General features: G+C 31.6%; 1 protein-coding gene across 5 annotated transcripts in view; it reads left to right on the top strand.

The window, feature by feature from the left end:
- Positions 1-331: 331 nt before the first annotated feature.
- Spred (Sprouty-related protein with EVH-1 domain) overlaps positions 332-20,462 on the top strand; it is a 35,574-nt gene continuing 15,443 nt past the window's right edge. For 2 of the 5 annotated variants that reach the window (XM_064075254.1, XM_064075255.1), the window contains exons 1-4: positions 662-759; positions 1,594-1,641; positions 19,913-20,120; positions 20,172-20,340. In XM_064075254.1, the coding sequence (XP_063931324.1) occupies positions 677-759; positions 1,594-1,641; positions 19,913-20,120; positions 20,172-20,340 (508 nt within the window). In that variant the 5' untranslated portion in view covers positions 662-676. Of the gene's footprint in view, positions 485-661; positions 760-1,593; positions 1,642-15,188; positions 15,447-19,912; positions 20,121-20,171; positions 20,341-20,462 lie in introns of those variants that run through there. The other 3 variants (XM_064075256.1, XM_064075258.1, XM_064075257.1) reach the window with 3 other exon arrangements.

Here is a 20,462-nt window from a genome sequence, read left to right on the forward strand (position 1 = left end):
ATTGCCTGTGTTACCCACAAATAATAGCCAGATGACCCATTGCGTAATCTATTTTATGCAATGTTCTTTCAATTTGGAGGAATACAACGATAGTTCTTATCGATGCATTGTTGTTCATATGGTAAAAAATTCCGAAAAGACATTCGAGCAACGAGTGTTAATAATAATTTTACAGATATATGTATTTAAAGTAATGAGACTCGTTATTAGAATATAAATCCACAAATGTACTGCATGTGCATATTTTTTTTATGATTGCGCCGTTTTTTGAAGTCGTAATTGATGAAGTCGGCGCACTTTTTCGGGCATGCGCGTAGTAGATTAGATGTCAGACTAACTGACAAACGTTAATTTAGTTCAATGGATTGTCCCCGTGTTGTTTAGTTGGATTTGATGTTGTGCAAAAATGTGGTTGTCAAACAAAACATGGACTTTCAACGTTAGGATATTTCACACGACAAATCATGACCGAGTCATTTGAGGAGTGAGTACAATATTTAACCCTCAATTATGGGGATGGGCTATGGGGATGTTAAGTCGGCCATCATTTTCTTACTGATCATATTTATAAGGAATAAGAGTTAATTGTTCATTAACTGAGACTAGCAGTTGGTTTATTTTTCGATCAGGTTTTTAAATTTCTCACTGCCTTATCTGTTGATGTCATAACTTATACATGATCATTCATTGTAAAGTAATCAATGGTTCCATTCATACTTACACTGTTCATGAATGTTTACTTGGGATACGTTGTATCGGGTACGTTCACTTGGCAATTTATTTTTGTAATAGTTTTCACACCCACACACCTTTTACAAAAACTAATGAATGAAAGGTTGTCTCGTAAGAAATAGAGGCCCACCGTCATTTTATGTCCAGTACCTACCATTTCCTGTTTAGCTGAGAACTTATTTTAAATGGGTGGAATTAAAATGTGTTTCCTGTGAGTTTCTTGATAATGTTTGTGGTTGTTATTAATTTCAAATGTTGTCGTCAAATTGACTGTATCTGTGACCAGGTTACTGTGAAAGTTAATACAAATGCAAATAAAAACATTATTGCGGTTATTAAGTATGGGTAGGAGTCAACCACTCATTCACACCTACATAATTCGTTTTCAATTTAATGAATGAAATACCACAGAATGGATATAGTAAGTGCTACTTTATCTTATCTTTGTTTATTTACTTTTAATTATTTAATGGATCTCTATACGGTTTTAAGTTAATATTTAAAGTCGTACACTGCTTAAAAGTAAAATAGGTGTGTCGGTATTTATTGTTAAATGACAATTAAGGTCTTTCCAAGACAAAAAAAAATTAAAATTATTTACATAGAACTTTAGTCACCGCTTCAATTTTCTGCTGGGGATTAATGTCATACACTAATATTAATAACTATCTTCTCAAAGTTTCAGGGGAACTAGATCAGTCGTTTCAGAGATAACTGATAAAATAAAATAGTTCATACATTAACTTTTGGGACTTCCTGTGTAAGCAGTTGTAAAAATAAAAGCATGTTACTAAATCATCAGCAGCACTGCACACCAGGGCATCTTGATTAATACAAATTTATTTAATAATTTTTTTTCAGATCACGTCATCGACTTTTTGAGGGGGATGGATATATCAGTTCTAACAGGTACAATGCAAAATTAATCATGTTTCCGTGTTCCCGTAATTTCAAGGAAACAGAATGAGCTGTTTCTGAGACCATCGATGCAGTATATGAATATACATTAATTTTTAAGAAGTCCTTTGTAAACACTTCTAAAAAGTAAAATTATTACTAAAGCATGAACAGTACCATATCCCAAGGCGTACTTCTGAGTAATTTTTTTTTCGAGATGATGTCATGAACTTGTGGAGGAAACAGAAATAAATTTTAAGTTATATTTGTAAATCCTAAATCAGTATTGTTATGTTAAACAAAATTTTAAATCAGTCGTTAAGTAGTTGTGAGTTAAGTTGTAAAGTTTCATTGTAGAAACTTTTTTTCTAGGACGACTCCTCTGTGTAAAATTTAGAATAAAGCTGAATAATTAAGTAACATGTATAGAAATATGTCACGGTATATCCTCCAAATCAGTTTATTTACAAAATTTAGAGATGAAGTCATCAGTTTTTGGCGGAAATTGGTTAACGTCGTTATCATCAGGAATCTAATGTTAGTATACTTAAAGTATCAGGGTAAACAAAATTACCCTGTTGTAATAATATTACTTTTAGCTGTTCCTCTAAGAGCAATAAAATTCAAATATATGTCGAGCGATACTTTTTTTGTAAATGCATTATTTCCTATATTAATAAAATGATCAATGTGTAGTGGCAAGCTAAATTTAGTTACCATGCTTACGTCCCATTTTTTTACTAACCATTTTAATTACAAAATAATATGTTTTTAAGATAAACATTCATAAGGTAGAACGTTTTTCATTTATAATTAATGTAATAAATAAGTTAGTTTTAACCAGGACCTAATAAATAACAATAACATTTGGGCGTCAGAAGCGAAAGTTGTTATATATGTATATCTTCATAGTTTCTTCAAAGTCTTATTTTACTTACTATATATTGATCGGTTGTGATCACATTGTTTAACAGTTTTTGAATATAATCCGATTATATCGTACTAGTATTAGCATATGTTACATAAAAGTAAATAGTATAGTAAGTAAATAGTCAGTGATTTAGATACAAGGTTGAGCTGTAAATATTATGGATTAAATGTTTATTTTTAGTTGTAAAATTCTTATTTAAGACTTCATCTAATCACCTAATTTAAAATAACACACTTGCATTTAATCAAAACTCAAAAAATTGGCATGTGAGGTACCTACCTGATATTTCTATGGGTCAGCAGTTTCGTTAAAACCTGTTGAAATTCTAAAATTGTATGTAAAGTTTATTTATATTGTATTTTTATTTCCCCAGCGATTTGTTCATCTCTGGAGAGTTGAGAACATAATTTCAAAAAAACAGATATGTAAAAATATATTGAAAAATGTGTCCTGGGATGCTATATTGTTCTGCTTTAGTGATTGATTTTTTAGAATTGGTTATGACAAATTGCTTCAAAAAAATATATAAACATTTATTTTATGGATTGTCTCAGAAAATGCTCACCTTATGTCTCTAAACTTATTCTACGTTATACATATCACACCAAACACATTTAATGAAGTTATTAGTATTTATCATTTTTTTAATAATACATATTTTAAAATGTATAAAATTATTCACTCCACCTATGACGGATTGCTGTAGAAGCGAAGGAAGTTCGATGTGAATAACTCCATGTGTATCGACTATTTTATGAAAGGGTCATTTAATTTTTTTGACATGATGGGAACATTGTAAACCGTTCTTAATGTTGCATTGTACACCCCTATGTTACTATTTTATCATAACAAAAAGCCAATTACATCAAATCAGCAAATGCAAATTTCACCTGCTCTTAAATATTTCACGATTTAATAGTCTACTGTTACTTTTGCTAGTGTCAAGTATTCAAAAATGAACATGTGCAGTGAATTATTGGTCTTTCGATTTTGTTTGATTCAGTTTTATTTAACAATTTAAGAAATAAAAATATCCTCGAAATGAATACGTGTTCTCTATCAAACGATTTAATTGGTGGCGCTTTAAAGATAATTAGTGAGGAACAAAAGCAATTCTGCTATTGATTCATTCCATTCAAACAATGTCAAATCGTCAAAGTAACAATACACCGTATCCCTACTATTTATAAAAATAGTTTAGTCTTTGATATAAGGGAGGATTTTTGTTAGTACGCATAGACATGTTGCAACAATTTTCATTATGAGTAGAGATAAATAAATAAACCATGTACGCCTCTATGGTAATTATAGGATATACTAAGTATGTATGTCGATTGTGCATTGAAGTAAATTCTGAATACATCCACGGCACAATTTTTTTTCGGTTTGGCGGGTGAGTTTGACCTGTTTATGTTCATGAAATGTATGGAAGGATGACATAAAGATGATTTTATGATACGTCTAACACGTATGTATGTTCTTCAAAGTTACTAGCAATCTTCACCATTGAATTTTGAAGAAGAAAAATATAATATTTCTGTCACAAAATTGAGATACATATATTTTTCAATTTTGAACGATTTCGCATAAGGGAATTTGATTGTATTGTATTAAAATTTTGCTTCCAGTATATAGAGTAAGCAAAAGTAAAATCTAAATGTGCACCTCGGTAATGAAGTTCCCTCTTTTATCATTAACGTGGTGATTTTATACCTAAAAGAGAATTTCACTACTTTGTGCATTATACAACAAAGCTGTAAGTATGCAAGTCTAACAATGACCGAATCATTACGATAATAAAATAAGATAGTTTGTGTTGTATTAATTCTACATCATAATCAAGATATACAGTTATTACATATTTCAAAACTGATTCTGATGATAAGATGTGGTTATGAGATATTTAAAAACAACTTTGCACTAGAATAAACTCCACTATTGCGAGTGAGAAGCTTGAATCATTAAGCATATTTAAATACTCGCAGGTTGCTGGAATCGAAAATTTAGTCTCGATTGTTACGTGATACATGTGTCCATTATTCCAGGAAAATTGGTCAGCTTTGTTTACTTTCGCACACACTGTACAAACGTACATAATTTAACAATTTACCAACACGTGGGAGAATGCATGAATCATATTTCTCTTTATGAAAGGAAAAGTAGCGCTCAACATGAGAACTGGCTCGATTGTTTGTACCAACAATTGTACTTGTAATACGAATTAAAAGAGTAAAATAATGTTAAGTCCCAATTTCTGTGTTGTTTTTTATTTTTTATAGTGTTTATTGTTGCAGTGAGGTATTGTGCTCTTTTTTTCAACATTGTCTCCACTGTTTTTGACAATGTATATTTCCAAATTTCAGAGAGTAGAGATCTTAATCCCTGAACTAACATTTTAATAATCTCTTATGTTTTATCAAACAAGAGCAAATAGTAAAAACAACATAGTAAATATGAGAATATTGCAATACGGAAGAGTACGGAGTAAAATATAAAAACTGACGTGCACAAATGTTCTTTTATTTTAGACTACTACCTGCTTAGGAAATGCATTATGTTATATATTTACAGAAATAATATATGTTTAAAAAAATATTTATAAACATCCTATAAATATTTTTGCGTGAAATTTTTATCAAATTGCATTTAAATATGTCTGTATCTAAACTGACGCAAATAACTATTCAACTCATACTTCCACTACTTGATTATTTCTAAAAAAAAAAAGTGTTGGAATTTACTCAGAAATGTTGTATGAAGTCCACCTCATTCCTGGTAAAAAGAAGAATGCTATAATTGAATTTATATTACTTTTTTTTGTCAATATCAAATATATCTGATTTAGTTTGACTAACTGACATAATGGATAGTAGACTGAATTTGTATAATAAGCAATTTGTTTTTTGTCCAAAATGACTTGACCTGTCGGACGTCTGATTTCATGTCAATCAATCAAACAACACGTATTTAGACCACTACTACCTAAAACACTTTGATATCGTCAATTCATACTTAGAATGTAGCTTTTTGTCACTATTGTCTTTTTCATGTACTAATTCTTTCCCCAATTTCCTAAAACCTGCTGATCAATGATGAAGCTTTTTAAATGGTCTGCCTAGCATATTTTAAACAAGCTTAATTGAGTTCTGGTAAGTTAGTTCGTGATTCGAATTCCAACTTCAGTTACATGTTCTGACACAAATCTTGCACACGTAAGTTGTTTGGTTGAGAATTAAGCATTTTAATATGTGGTTATCGAGCATCTTTAATTAACATTTAAATGTTTGGAAATCTTATTGGAAAAGCTGTGCAGATCGCATACAGAGTTATTTACACGAATAAAATTCAAGACCGCAACAGAAAATACAATTTCAAACCACTTTTGATATTTCATGCCACTTTTACTTCCCAAGAGTAAGCTAAATAAGTATTCTAATAGGGTTCATCCAGCGTGAATGGATATTTTCATGTTTTCTCGATGTTTTGTGACCTCTACACTATGAAAACAAATCAATCCGTCGTCTATCTATGTCGATTTTTATTAAACATAATCGCTGCAACCACTGGACCAATTGTCCAATTTTGTATGCATTTTACGAATATCATGATAGTGAAACGCTAATTCAAATTTGTCTAGTCATCCCCACTAAGAATTTGATGACGTGATCTCAAAATTTTTGCATAGTATATATTTTTTAAATTTTATAAAATAACATACTCCTGCACTACAGTTTGTGATTTTTTATCGTAGACATCCAGATTTTTGGAAAAAAATTAAACATTGTACAATTTAACTTTAAAAATTGTATCCGTTTATCCTCCTTCCAAAATATATATATAAATTTGTAATCAAAATATATGTGTTTATGCTTATTTACCTTTTAACACTGCACACATTACTTTTTTTGTCTTACAGGGGTTGTCATAAAAAATGAATTTGCAAAAAATGAAATTTTATAATTTTTCAGAAAAACTGGGTATAACAGGGATGAGGGAAGTTCTGTGTAAATATCCTGGGACCAATTTAAAAAATAAAACATAGTTATCTGTTTGTTGTAACAACATTGACGTAATGTCAGAACTACGATGTTAAAATGATGATTGATATTTTGGCAGAATTGGTGCAAAATGTATTCAAACGACGAAAAGACTAATATCATTTTGATATCTGTATTACGAGAACAGAAAAAAGCTACCCCTTCACGTTTGTATAGGAATCATACCGTATAGAAGGTACCCTGACAAGCTCTTGTCTTGAATTTGTTTATTTTTACTTTAACGTAAAATTGACATTTATTTCCAAAATATCAAAAATGTTTTACTCAAAAAAATATGATAGTCAATATCATACGATTAATGTAATTGTATTGTTGGTTGCGTTTTGAATTTTTTCGGCCGAGGTGTTTTTAGTGAATAACTGTGTGATGAATTTTGATCTTTTTTCCAGTATATTCTAGTGAACATAATGACTTCGGCGTCGAAATATAAATATGTTGATTCAATTGTCTGAAATATCTATTCATCAACCATAGCATAAGTTCCTAGTTCTTCTCTAAGTGCTCTGAAGAAAATTTATGAAGGTCTTTATAGTGTACAGTACATAGGAAAAGGCTTTACAACTGTATATGAATCCTGCAAAATGTATCAGTCTTTGTTCCTTTTGCGTCCACTGCAAACAAATTCAGTCTTCGTATTTTTTTAAATTACATTTTTCTTTTCTCTGGTGTATTGTTATTTTTCAGAATATATTTGAAATTTTGTTTTCGTTTGTAACAATAATACAGATGCAGTGTTGATTCTAACAATGTATTTTTTGTTGCATTAATGTTATATTTCTTTTTTCAAAAACTTTTACAAACCGTGTTTTAAACCTTCTAAATAGTTAATATTGTGAAACTATTTTTGAAAAACAGGAGTAATTGGTAGCAGGTATTTTCCTTCCGTCAATTAAGAATTTTAAACCTAAATTAAAAAAAAAAAGATCTCAAAAACAGATTAGCGCGAAATATCTCTTATTTTAGAAATAATTTTAGACTATAATCTACAAAAAGCCGGTTATTGAAAATTTAAAAACCGGTTTTCTGCAAGATTTGAAAAAATAGAATGACTTTGATGAAGTAAAAATTGCATTATTACGAGAGACCGGACCGATGTGCATGGGATGGTGCACTCGAATCTCTCGAAGTGATTAGCCTTCAAATTCGCACAGATTCAGCGGCGTTCATACATTAAATATAAAACGCAAAGATCATCACATTACAAACTCAGTTGTAAAAAGGAAAATGTTGAGAGAAGAACAATAATAATTTTGTATTTATTTTTCACATATTTAAATTCCTTACAATAAAAGGAATGATAACAAATACGAGAGTCTTCTCGGTTTTAACAATTGCACTTTTATTTTTAAAAATTCCACACTTGATTACCAAATTTTGAGATAGGACCATATGTTGAAAGAAAATTATATGTATAGTGTTTTTACCCTAAGCATACAATGACGTCATGTAACAAAGGAATGTGGCATTGCTAAACTGTACAGGGAACCTAACCTATTTTTTTATTAAATTTAAAATATATTCCTTTATGATTAATGTCAATTTTTAATAAATGAAATTAAATTATTTGTTTAATTTTTATATAAAACTAAAACAGCAGACGTTTTGTATTTTTAAATCATCGAAAAATTAAGATTGCTTCAAGAACTACAAAAAAGAAAAACAGGAACATAATGTAAACTAATCACTACCATCAGCATCACAGTAGCTATAAAATCATCATCGCTGTTTTCGTTTAAAATAATTATAATAAGCGATATGTCTTCTTGGTCAAACAAAATTTGCTCTCCCACCAGCGCTGAATTTCTACAAATTTATCTATTGTTTTTGCCCATGCTTCAGGTGTGATTTAAGCTAACGATTCCTTCCACATTTCAAAGGATTTTTCAGCAGTACTGCCATCTTTCCCAACGTGAACTCGATAATATCTTTTAGTTATTCCCCATATATAGTCTGGCGTTGAAAATACTATGATAGCGCGGAGTTCTAAGCACCTTACGCCCATATTGTTCAGCTAGTCTATCTGGTGCATAAATAGGTTGTGGCTTATCCTAAGAGAAACAGATACAATAATTAAAATTTAAGAAATGTAACCAATTGTTATTTCGTGGATTTGATTCACGAAACGATATTGACAATTTTCGTATTTCAAAATGACGGAAACCACCAAAAATAACTAGAAAACAGCGCCTTTTGTAGCCAACGCTCTCCAGTAATAAATATGCTAAATCGTACGATCTTACATACGCAGGGGATTTATTTTTTTGTTGGTAATCATTAATTACTAGATGTGACGTCATTTCATACTTAACGTAAAAAGACTGTAGCTTCTTCAGTCATTCTCATTGTTCATGGTTCACGAATAGTATTTCACGCAGACTTTAAATTGTATATTGGCAAGAATGAAAAAAATTCGTCTCATAATCTATACGACAATATAAAAAAATCCCTGGGAAGAGATTATTATTCTTTATCGTCTGGGGACAATCATTTGACACATTTTGTCAAAATTTAAACGACACGATAAGTTTTTTTTTTAATATGTTCTCGTTTTAGAACGACCTGTTTTTGTTTAGAAGTGTGATATAGTAGCATCTCTTAAACGGAACCAACAACAATCTGCAACATTCAAACTTGGTTAGAATATCTTGATAGAAAGGTTCTCCATGCTTCTCACGAATATTACCCTTGGAAGGAAATTCGAAATGTAATAAAACAAATCCAATGACATTATTATATTTCATTTTGTTACACTCTTTTTTTTCTCGCGAAAGTTAGGTAATATCTAGTTGTTCAAAAAGTTTACGTTATTTCTACAAAAGCGATTCATGTTCCATTTTTTATAGGACTGGAACCCAGGATTTATATTTGTAGGTAAGCGAAGAAAAATGTTGTTACCTCGGTGGGAATTAAACCCACGCCTCTCGCTATCCGGGCAAGCATCCAGACCACTAGACCACGAGGCGACTTATCTTTCTTCGTTTACCGACGGGTTATTGTGCCGCCACAATATTCAAAGTTAAAATAAGCAGCATACCATCTTTTACTAAACATTGTAAAGTTTGTGGTTCAAACTAAAAAACTGACCAGTGGTGATTGACAAATGTAAATTTTTCATTCTTCTCGCAAAATAATAGTTCTACTTGTCATCAAAAATAAAGAAATGTGTAGTTATGTTTTGGGGCGTAACACCAAAATGAGTTTTAATTTCTGGAATCTATCAACTCCATTCAACATAAATCAAGTATTCAGAATATCAGTGACTTTCTAGATTGCATGGTGATGAACTGATGAAGTAGACGTGCGTCAGATAATTTTACTTTTGGATTTTTTAAAACAAATTTTAGACGCCTTTATCGAACTGTATAGATTTTTTACCCTGATTAACAAAAGCAAACAAGCAAAAAAAAAGAAAAATAAGCGATGGAATTGAATTATGTGTTGCCGTATATCGTCTAACAAACGGGTTGAAAATATTAAGCGGTTTAAATTTTATTTAAAAAAATATGTGCAGTGGTGTGTTAATTTCTTAAAGCACTACCTTGTTCGTTTTAGGACGAAATGGGGCGTAGTTTGTCTCTCAGCTGAAATAAACCAGGAAGAACAAATTGTAGGCATATCAGTCACCCACGTTTCCCCTCGCTTTCCAAAAATAACCTAACGGTGTTGTGGCTTAGGCCATTTAGGAAGGAAAGTCCGACCTAATTCCAGCGTTTTCCCGGGGGTTGATACCCTTTGCAATAGCCATTCATGCTCAAAATAGGTCACATGGATTTCAATGCTTAGTTGATTCTCTCTGTTTACAACCCCCACCACCAAACGAACACGCTGTCATCTATTTTGCAGTTTACTTCCCCGACTTTAAACGCCTCTCGCTCGACCAATCCTGGATCTGAGGAAGCCTTCTCCTAGTCATCTCTGACGTCATTCGCCCCACTTTGCTTTCACACGTGGCCTACTTCCCAACTTGCAAGGGCGCCTATTGATGTTTCACTTTGCTACAGTCTCGCTAATTTATTTTAGGTAAGAAATAAAATAATCCAATCTAAACAAACTGTCCACAAGCACATGTAAATTGTTTGCGACGAAAAAACTCGTTACCTACACGCCGAATTCATCCGTCGTCGCTTCTTCGATAAGGGAATTAATAGTTTCGTGCCCATTCAACTAAGCCAAATTCCGTATAATAAGTTTTACGACGATATTAGTTTCAATTAAGGCTTGTAATGGGTTTTATTACGATGTCGTTATTCATTAATACATCTTGTCTGTATTGAATTTTGGATTACAAGACTGATATTCGTCCTACTTTCCGAGCTAAATATAGCTTTACCGGGAGGGTGATGACCCATTTACGAAGGGTTGTCGCCCTCCCGTTAGGCCATTCATACCTTCTTCTGGGTCAAACACAGCAGCCCCAGTTTAGCCTGAATCCAACAGTGACGTCAGAGAAGTTCATGTCATTGGATTTAAATATTACCACCACTTCTCGAATGCACATGATGAGGGACCGCCTACCATTCGCATTTCCACTCTGACGTCATTCTTTCCCCTATATTTGACGATTTATGTGCCTACATTGTGTGGAATGTAATTTACATTTAATGCATGAAATTTAATTTATGCAGTTTTTTTATTGATAAATGACGAACGTTTAAATTTGTCCCTGGTGATTAAATCGCCTGCTGCTTAAATCCACGATTAGGGCGGCTGATATGATTATTACGTTACCCTTTTATGACGTAGATATTGCTGCGCTGATGGCGTCAAATCAATTGGCCTGTCACAAATGTCATCTTTGAAGTTCATCAAATAAATTGTCAAAAAGGTGAGTTCGAAATAAACTCCCCTTGTGCCATTGAGCTGGTTAATTCAATAATGAACGAGTGGGAATCCATTTTACGTCAATGGCACGTATGATGTTGAGAACCTTGATTTAATTCATAGGGAGACTTTACAACTTAAGTATTCGACAGAGAAAAAAGTTGATTAAAAGTGTTGTCATGCTCACCGATATATAGAGCAACATTGTAATATGTAATTGTATTGCCGAATGCCTTAATTTCACGTTTTCGGAGCTTCTATTGGTGGAAAATTTATTGGGCTCCCCAAAAAATTAATTGTTTGTTTTACACTTTTTGAAACTTTCTGTGTTGAAGTTGCACTAAAAAACTTACATTGTGTGTATTAATATGAATATATTTATTTCCATGAGAAGTTGATGGCGTCATCTCAAAACAACCTCAGTGAAAAAAAAACACCCTGGTGTTTTTGAAGTGGCGTGTGATTTTTTAAATTTCTACTCTAGTTGGCCATAATGCGTACGTCAGCAAGTGCAATTGCAAATTAAAAAAAAATCTTAAATGTAGGTGAAGACCTATTTTAAAGGATGTTTTAATTAAAAATGATGTCAAATTTTAACCTGTTCTATAACTAAAGTCAGTTCCCAAACCTCTAGAATTATCATCGAACGTCTCATTTCGATATAACATCATACCAGGAAAGTACATATATTACAATTTACTGTTTAATCTAGAAGTACATATTTAAGGTGAGTTACTAAGCGTGTAGTCTTCGATATAGTATAAATTATTAGAGGGAAAAAGTTAAGGTTAAAGTTGTACGTTTTTGAACTGCAGCCTAAAACCTTTCCCCACTACTTATTGGCTTTTCAGACTTTAGGACATATTTTATTTTAGAAAATGCGAAGCAACATTGCCTAGTTGTTTTTTGATCTTCTTACGATTTTTTTATCAGTGTAAAGATTAAAAAAAGTGTATTTATAGATAATTTTACAGGCAGTTCTATTCAATAAAACCAAGTTGTACGTTGTGCCACAAAAACAAAAAAAAAGATCGAACTACTTTGACCTCTGCTTTTTTAATCCCTAATAATTAACGTGATATCGAGAAGTGTGCGCTTATTGACTCACCCTGTATATAAAAAGAACAGTCGAATTGTAGGTGTTACTTACGGAAAATTGTAGTTGTGCAAATGTTGGCTCGGTTTGTGGAAACACAAATTTTATCGCAAAATAAGACTATGACCCCATTATAGATGAATGATCTGATCATCACTCTTAAACGTTAAATAATGTCCAAATGGATTTAACTTTCTTCTTTGCTTCCTTATTTACCCACAGTTAGATGATCAACTATTTATGTACAATATGATGAACGAAGCTCGTAAATAAATATCCTAGAATCAAATTTTACATTTCTTAATTTTTAATTTCTGGATGTAATTATGGTTTAGTGAAAAATAGCGAAAGGTCAAGTTTGTTTAATGTCACATTTAACGTTTCTGTTTAATATGGCTTCTTGGAATGTAAAATATTTATTTTTAATGCTGAAAAATTGTGCTGAACCTTCGTGTTTACTGGATTTTTTGTTATTAGTTACCAGAGATTTATAGTAAATGTTGGGTTTCTACAAATGGTCATGACACTACCACTAGTAATTTTTGATCTAGTTTTTCGCATTACTTTAAAGTAATGTTCCCACTGTATTTAATCTTCACTGATTTTAAAACTTTCAGCAACAACGTTTCACATTCGCTAAGAGAATTGTAACTATTATTTTATATTTATGTGATTAGAATGAATAATTTTTATCAATAAGATGCACAAAAATTAAGTAACATCCACGCATGGTAACAATATCGTATAATAAAAAGTAACTGTAAAGCGGTGCCTTTTATTAGAACTTTAACTAGTCAGATTAGCTTTTTCATGCATTTATTTTGATTTTGGAAGATGTGCAATTTTTGATGTACTGCAAATTTAAGTACACAATATCCGGAATGGTACAAATTATTGTCGCACTTTACGAAACACAAAAAAAAAAATAGTTTAGACAGTTTAGTAATTTGAAAATTTTGTCAAAAATAATCCAGTACTCATTTTATTTAGAATCATCCATATAATACATCCAAGCAGGGCCACATATGTAAATGTGTACGTTAGGGTTAGGGGGACAGCATAATTTAGCCCCTCATTCGGTACTTGTAATTACAATATAATAGTATAAGTAATAGACTTTTAAAAATATTGTATCGTGAATAGATCATTTCAATACCATTTTAAATCTCCCGATTAATCGGTTCACAAGTCAGCAGTGTACCAAAATAACTCGATATTTTTATTCTACTTTTCCAACAATAATAAGAAGCCAAAATAAGTAAGGAAATAATAAACACAGAGTAACTGCATCCTAAAGGTAAATATGAACTACTCAGAATATGTAGTGGTTAATATCTAGAAATATCTATTCAGTATGCATTGTGTTTGAAGTGAACAGTTCGGCGAATTTTTAGATTTTGGGTGTTGATTACATCACATCGATTACATGTCAATAGCTATACAATTCATTAAAAAATCAGCATGTAAAGTGAATTTTGCTTAGTTATTAGCTGTTAGTATTAATTTAAGTAATTGATAAGCGATTATTTCATTGACGACGCTGTATGATCACTTCCATGTTTCTTTGCCTTCTTAAGAACCTAAATGGTTAATAATTTGCTTTCGTGTGTCACCCGAGCCACAATAAATGTAATTGTTTTGTTTTTGTTTATTCATTGTATAGTCATCACGAATAGGACTCTTGTATTCATTATTATGACTTATGAGAATATATTGTATGCATGCATTGAACTTATTATTATTTCAGAACAGCACTTATTCCACGGAACCCTTGATGTTTCGAAATAATACCGACAGACCAATAAAAACACGATCAAAAGCAGCCACGGATCTTTGATCGCTGCATTTTTCAAATCAAACTTTCAAATTGACGGTAATCTGACGGTAAATTTTCAAAAATCCATGCTCTCTTTGTATTTTGTTCCATGAGATCTGATAATGAATCGATTTGTGCTATTATTATTGATACAGATAACTGAGATTTTTCCGACATACAGTCTTTAGTGGAATTTTATTGTCGAAAAGCAGTTCCAAAAATTTTGAATTGCGGGGAATTATTTTTATTAAATAATATGTTCTTTTGATTGGTATCATTCTTAGTGATATTGGTTATTATCAAACACAAGAATAACATTGAAATAAGGACTACTAATTCCTAACTCTACTTTCTTAAGAAATAAGAAAAATTTGAAAACTCAATACTGGGTAATTTATTTGAATCTCCTGATTTTTTTATGTTTACGAAAAATAAGATAATATTGACGTTTCATTTCAATGTAATGGCCGCCGAGATTTGACGTTTCAGCATTTCCATTTTTTTTTCCTAGTGTAATAAATGGCAAAAACTAGTAACATTGCAACATTATACGAAAGCATGGCTTTTGATGAAGTAAGTTGCCTTCACGTTGAGTAAATAACATATTGTAATTTACAAAACATTTCTCAATTGAGTTGTCGTTTTTGTTTTATAATACATGCATAAGTTACAAGGGTTAAGAATGAAGATATATGAAATAAGTATAACATCAAAACATTTGCACTTTTTCTCACTGTCATATATGCTGTTTTTCGCATATTTCTAAATTACTTTCTTGTATGTGATCTAACTGAAAATTATTGGCATAGTTAAAGCTGGAATTTTTCATTAATAAAAATTTTCTTTCGTGCACGGCCGTTGAACTTTCCACCCAGTTACCTATATTGGAAAGCACGTGCTGTTGGAGATTTTGGTGGGGAGTAGAATGCTGGAGAGGGGATGAAATGGCTATGACGTCAATACTGCGCTGGTTGAACCGTCATTGACTATATTTTTGAATGTGTCTGAAAATCGTGGAAAAGCGTCCCTGTTGTAATACATGGTGTCCTGTAATGTGCAGTTACATGATCCAGAAACTAAAATTCATGGCGTCCTGTAAGTGTTTCTTTACGTAGTTTTTGAATTTGTTTATTTATTATTATATTATTAGATCTAAGTTAACACTAAAGCTGTTTGCACCGATTAGTATATTCTGTTCAAGTCCTGAGAAACGATTGTTTGTAACGTAGTTTTCCAAGACGTGCGGCTTAACTGCGCTATAAACGATAAATTTGGTAACAAAAGTTAAAACTATAATAACAATAATTATAAGATTATCGGTGCCAATAGTTAAGTAAATTTGTACGAATCTGTCGAACACTTTAATGTTTTTAGCAACGCGTTAAAATAATTCCATTGAATGAAAGAAATATTTTTTCTGACGTTTTCCAGACTTTTTTAAACATTGTAAAAAATAAAACAGCAAGTAAATGTGCCATCGTTTGATTTTTTTGTAGTTTTAATCATAATTTTAAGAATTAATTTAAAAAACAATATTTCTAATTTATTACATTTATTAAACGTACATGAAACAATACTTGATGAAAACTTAGCATTTTTTAATGTCTTACAAAATACTAATTGGCTCATGAAGCTTTGATTTGGAGCATTTGATTATCTTATTTGAAAGACGAATATCGATATTAAACTTGTTTGCATTCGTTAACTAAATCTTGTGGTTTTTTTACCGTAGACATCCATATTATTGGGAAAAAATCGAAACTATACCACAGCATTTTATTTGCTAACGATTAAAGTTATGGTAAACATAGTAAATCAGTAATCAAAAGTTTGAATGTGGGTCAGTTGCGCGCTGCGGTCAGAAAGATGTACATACTAGGAAAAGGATTAACATCATAAACAGTTATTACCTGTTCTAATAGTTTACGTAGGTTTTGGTTATTTAAAAATAAATAAGTACTAGGAGAAATAATTCATATTTTCAGAGACATAATTGCACACGCACGCACAAGTGTCGTATAACCTTTTTGGAATTAGACCAGCCGCAGGAGATAAATTGACCGCCGCGCGCATGTGACCAACACCCAAAAATTTATCTATATATGCCTTCCAGAAACTTGATGCCGTCATCTCAAAATTTTGCAAAATATTATGATTGGTGGTTTGTCGATGCATTAAAATTGTTTAGAATTGTTTATACAGGTGTAATAAAAAAATGAATGATTGCAGAAGTTCATTAAGTTGAAAACAGCGTACCTTATATTGTTGCTATTAGTATTACCACTACTATCATATAGATATATTTGTCCCTACAAAAAGTTGGTGACACCGTCACAAAATTTTATTAAAAATAACATCATGGAACATACACATAACATAATAATCCATCACTATCCTTATTAAACTTACAGAAGTTATTGTAAATAAATAAAGTTGGTAAAATTAAATTTTATGATTTATCTAAAAAGATTAATTTGATTGCGCTTTAACGAGGGGGGAAGTTCTGTGTAAATAACTTAAATACCTTTGGACAATTTTTTAAACTGATATTTTGTCCAAAGCCTTATTTTTTGTTTTCTTAAAAATATATTTTTTACGTTACGCAGAAATAGTAAAGAACAAATTAGCTTTGTAGGCGTAAGCACTAATTTGAAATTTTCCACACAGTTGCGCTAGACAAATCAATTTTGAGGTCTAATTAAGGAAAGTTCTACAAATAAATTGAGTATGTGGAAGAACTTGCTTAGATACATTAATAAAAAAAATAGGAAAAGTGCTTGAATGAAAAGAATTATTTACTTACTTCTTACAAACCACCCTAGTTTGAGAGACAATGAAAGAACAAATTTGAAAATTCTTGGTTGTGTGACACAATATTTTTATTTAACGGATGACACAAGCAATTGCTTTACCGAAATAGGGATATCTGAGATAAATTTTAATTTTTCCAAGGGTACGAAAAAGTAGGTCTCGCGTTCCGTCTATCCGCGCCTGTCTGTCGTCTGTGTCAATTTTTATTAGACAGATAATCTAAACTACTGAACCGATTGTCGTCAAATTTTGTATGTATGTTAGGAATCGCTCACAAAAATTGGTCTAATCATCCCCACCAACAATGGGATGACGTCACTCCAAATCTTACAATAATGAATAGTAAATGTTATTTATATTTTATAGAATACGATACTCCTGCAGTTGTAGTTTATAAAACCTTGTTGACTTTTTACGCTAGACATCCAGATTTTTGGAAAAAGAATCAAAATGGTATGCAATTTAACTTTGAAACTGTTAAATTGCATGCTCTGAAACGTTGCAAGCGTTGTAAAGTCATCGCAGCATTGCAAATCGTTAATCAAAGTTGCACATAATAAAGCATTCCCAGTTTATTTTGTAATCAACAAGATCTGCTTCAAAAACAGTTATTTTAGCATATGTTCGAACTGTCGTAAAATGGTCTTTTATTTCACCCATTTTTAATTTTTTATGTTCATAAATTTTATTTTTTTTTTATCAACTGAGAATTAAAGTGTTGTATATTGTTGTAATCGCAATTTAACGGTCTATCAAAAGTAATATGCGTCGCTACATATGGGTCATATTCGCAATGTGCTCTTCAAGCTTAAAACAATGGCGTTTACAGATTTTTAAAATTATTCATTCTCAAGATCTAAGGCCGCAGAGTTTTAACTGGGACACCAGTTATATGTAATTTCAAAACTAATTGTATTTGTCCAAAACACTGAAATAGATCAATTTCAAATTACGCTCTTTTTAAATTGCCTATCTCCTTTCGAGCTCTGACGTTATATGCATTTTTTTAATAGAATGTTATATTTTTACTTTTAAAAATCGTTTCAAGGAACCCACACTTGTACCCCCATTTTCAAAAGTTCTTAGGATTATTACATTTTTACGCTATAATTAAATGGTTTACACAGTTTTCAAAAAAAAGATAGGGTATAAAGAAGGACGTCAAAAGTTATTGATTGCTTTATGGTAAAACGAAAATTCGACCAATTTTCAATTGTTATTATTATGGTCTTTCAGCAGACAAAAGTCCCTTTACTGAAAGACCAATAAAAAACGAGAAAAAATGTGAAGTAAAGAAATAAATTTTGTTATTATTTAAGTTCAGTATTCTTTGATTAGATAAAATGTGTATTTCAAAAATTATTGAAGATCTAAAACTAAAAAATATAGCATTTTATTAAAGAAAAAGAAAATTAACGTCATAACTCATAAGTGGATGATCTCATGAACGGTCAAGAAACAAAAAAGAGGTCTTACAGTCTTAATTTATTTCGTAAGTAATTTCGATACTGTAATATCAACTCACCGCTTAAAAATTTACGATTTTTAAATTTTATCACGTTCCAAATTAATAAAGGCTAAAATCTTTTCAACCTAAAAAACCGGACACAACTAGAAAATATAGTTTTCGTGTCAAGAATTGGAAGATTCTTTCAGAATTTGTTAGCTTAACTCGACAACCCTCGTTCAGCATCCTCACACTCAATTGTAAAACGCTTCTTCCTGAACTTGTATGAAAATGACTGTTCGAGAGTATTTCATTAAAATAATTTTTCATGTCTAGTAGTAATAATAAAAGTAGTAGGTACGTACTTTTGTACTAATGTTAATATTGTGGTAGCAGTGCATTATTTACTGACAGAGGGTCTATAACCTATAACTTAAAGCAAACATTTAATAAAACCACAATTGAAGGTTATCCTGCAGTCTTTCCAAAGGCCGTTCGCCAGATGAAGCAAGTGAGGTTTAGCCTCACCTATGCAACTAGATGTCACGATAAACATTAGCCTACATAATAAGTCACGAATTATACAAAAAATATGCATATATATTTTGACTAGCAATTTGGAGGTAGGTAATTGTGTTATTGTTATTACTAATATTATTATATTTCTAAGTGTACACATTTATAACGTCAGCTACTTTTGTATTTACGATTACTGCTATTTTTATGTTGTACGTCGAAAACCTAAGAATGTAACCAAGTAATAACCATAACTTCTTGTGATGAAGTATGTATTTATGTTAATTTACTTGTGAATGAAATTTGGATCTACTTATTGCCTAAGATTGGGTTCACTTCGATTGGTGCTTTAATAACCATAGTTATTCGCATGGATCATTTATCTCGAATCTCTTTTTTTGGAAGCTTAATGGTAGAACCCAAAGTATCGGTATATGTCATCCAAAGCATAAGGTTTGTGCTTCGGGGAAAAGCTCACAACACCACGATCAAAGAGAAATGTGAACTGGAACAGAGTAAGGGAGAGTGGAACATTTGCTACAGTAATTATTATTAATATATCAAGTTGAGATGAATGATTATTTGAAGTAATTTCGGAATTATGGGTAAATTGAAATTTGTGTATTTCTGAAAATTTTAAATATCATAATGATCGAGAAATAAAAAAATCACTTCCCTGCATCTTAAAAACAGAAACGTTCGCAGTATTGGGTATACATTAGCAACTAAGCTTACAAAAAATCTCTGTGCATGGAGTAATAATTACTAATAATGCATTTTTTTACAGTGGCAATTACTTGGTGCGCGTGCGTGCACAGGTGATGTCGAGGGATGACAGCTCAGGGGGCTGGGTTCCACTGGGAGGTGGGGGTCTGAGTAACGTATCGGTCAGGAAAAGGCCCCGGCCTTCCCCATCTTCCGCCCCCGGGCCTGATCCTTCAAGTAAACAGAAACATGATTATCTGATTTACGGCAAAAGGATCAGCGATCAATCGGTAATATTTTGACTCATTGAGCAGAACCAAAATTTTTGTTTTTTGTTGTAGATTGTTTTAAGTTGCACCATCAAAAAAGACTTTGAATACAACAAAGTTATGCCAACTTTTCATCACTGGAAAACGGGGGACAAAAAATTTGGACTCACATTTCAAACGGCTGCCGACGCTCGAGCGTTCGATAAAGGAGTACGGACTGCCGTCGAGGAACTGCTGGACGGTAAGCGGACTTCCAAGCTAAGATCTTTGAATAGATGTAGGAAGTAGTAACGGTTACATACAGTTCGGCGACTTTTCTATGAGCATTAACTGATTCCGATGACAAAATGTATAAGCATACAA

Source organism: Zophobas morio, unplaced genomic scaffold (assembly GCF_036711695.1).
Source record: "Zophobas morio isolate AGI-343-1 ecotype UQ-CSIRO unplaced genomic scaffold, CSIRO_AGI_Zmor_V1 ptg000058l, whole genome shotgun sequence".
NCBI classification, from domain to species: Eukaryota; Metazoa; Arthropoda; class Insecta; order Coleoptera; family Tenebrionidae; genus Zophobas; species Zophobas morio.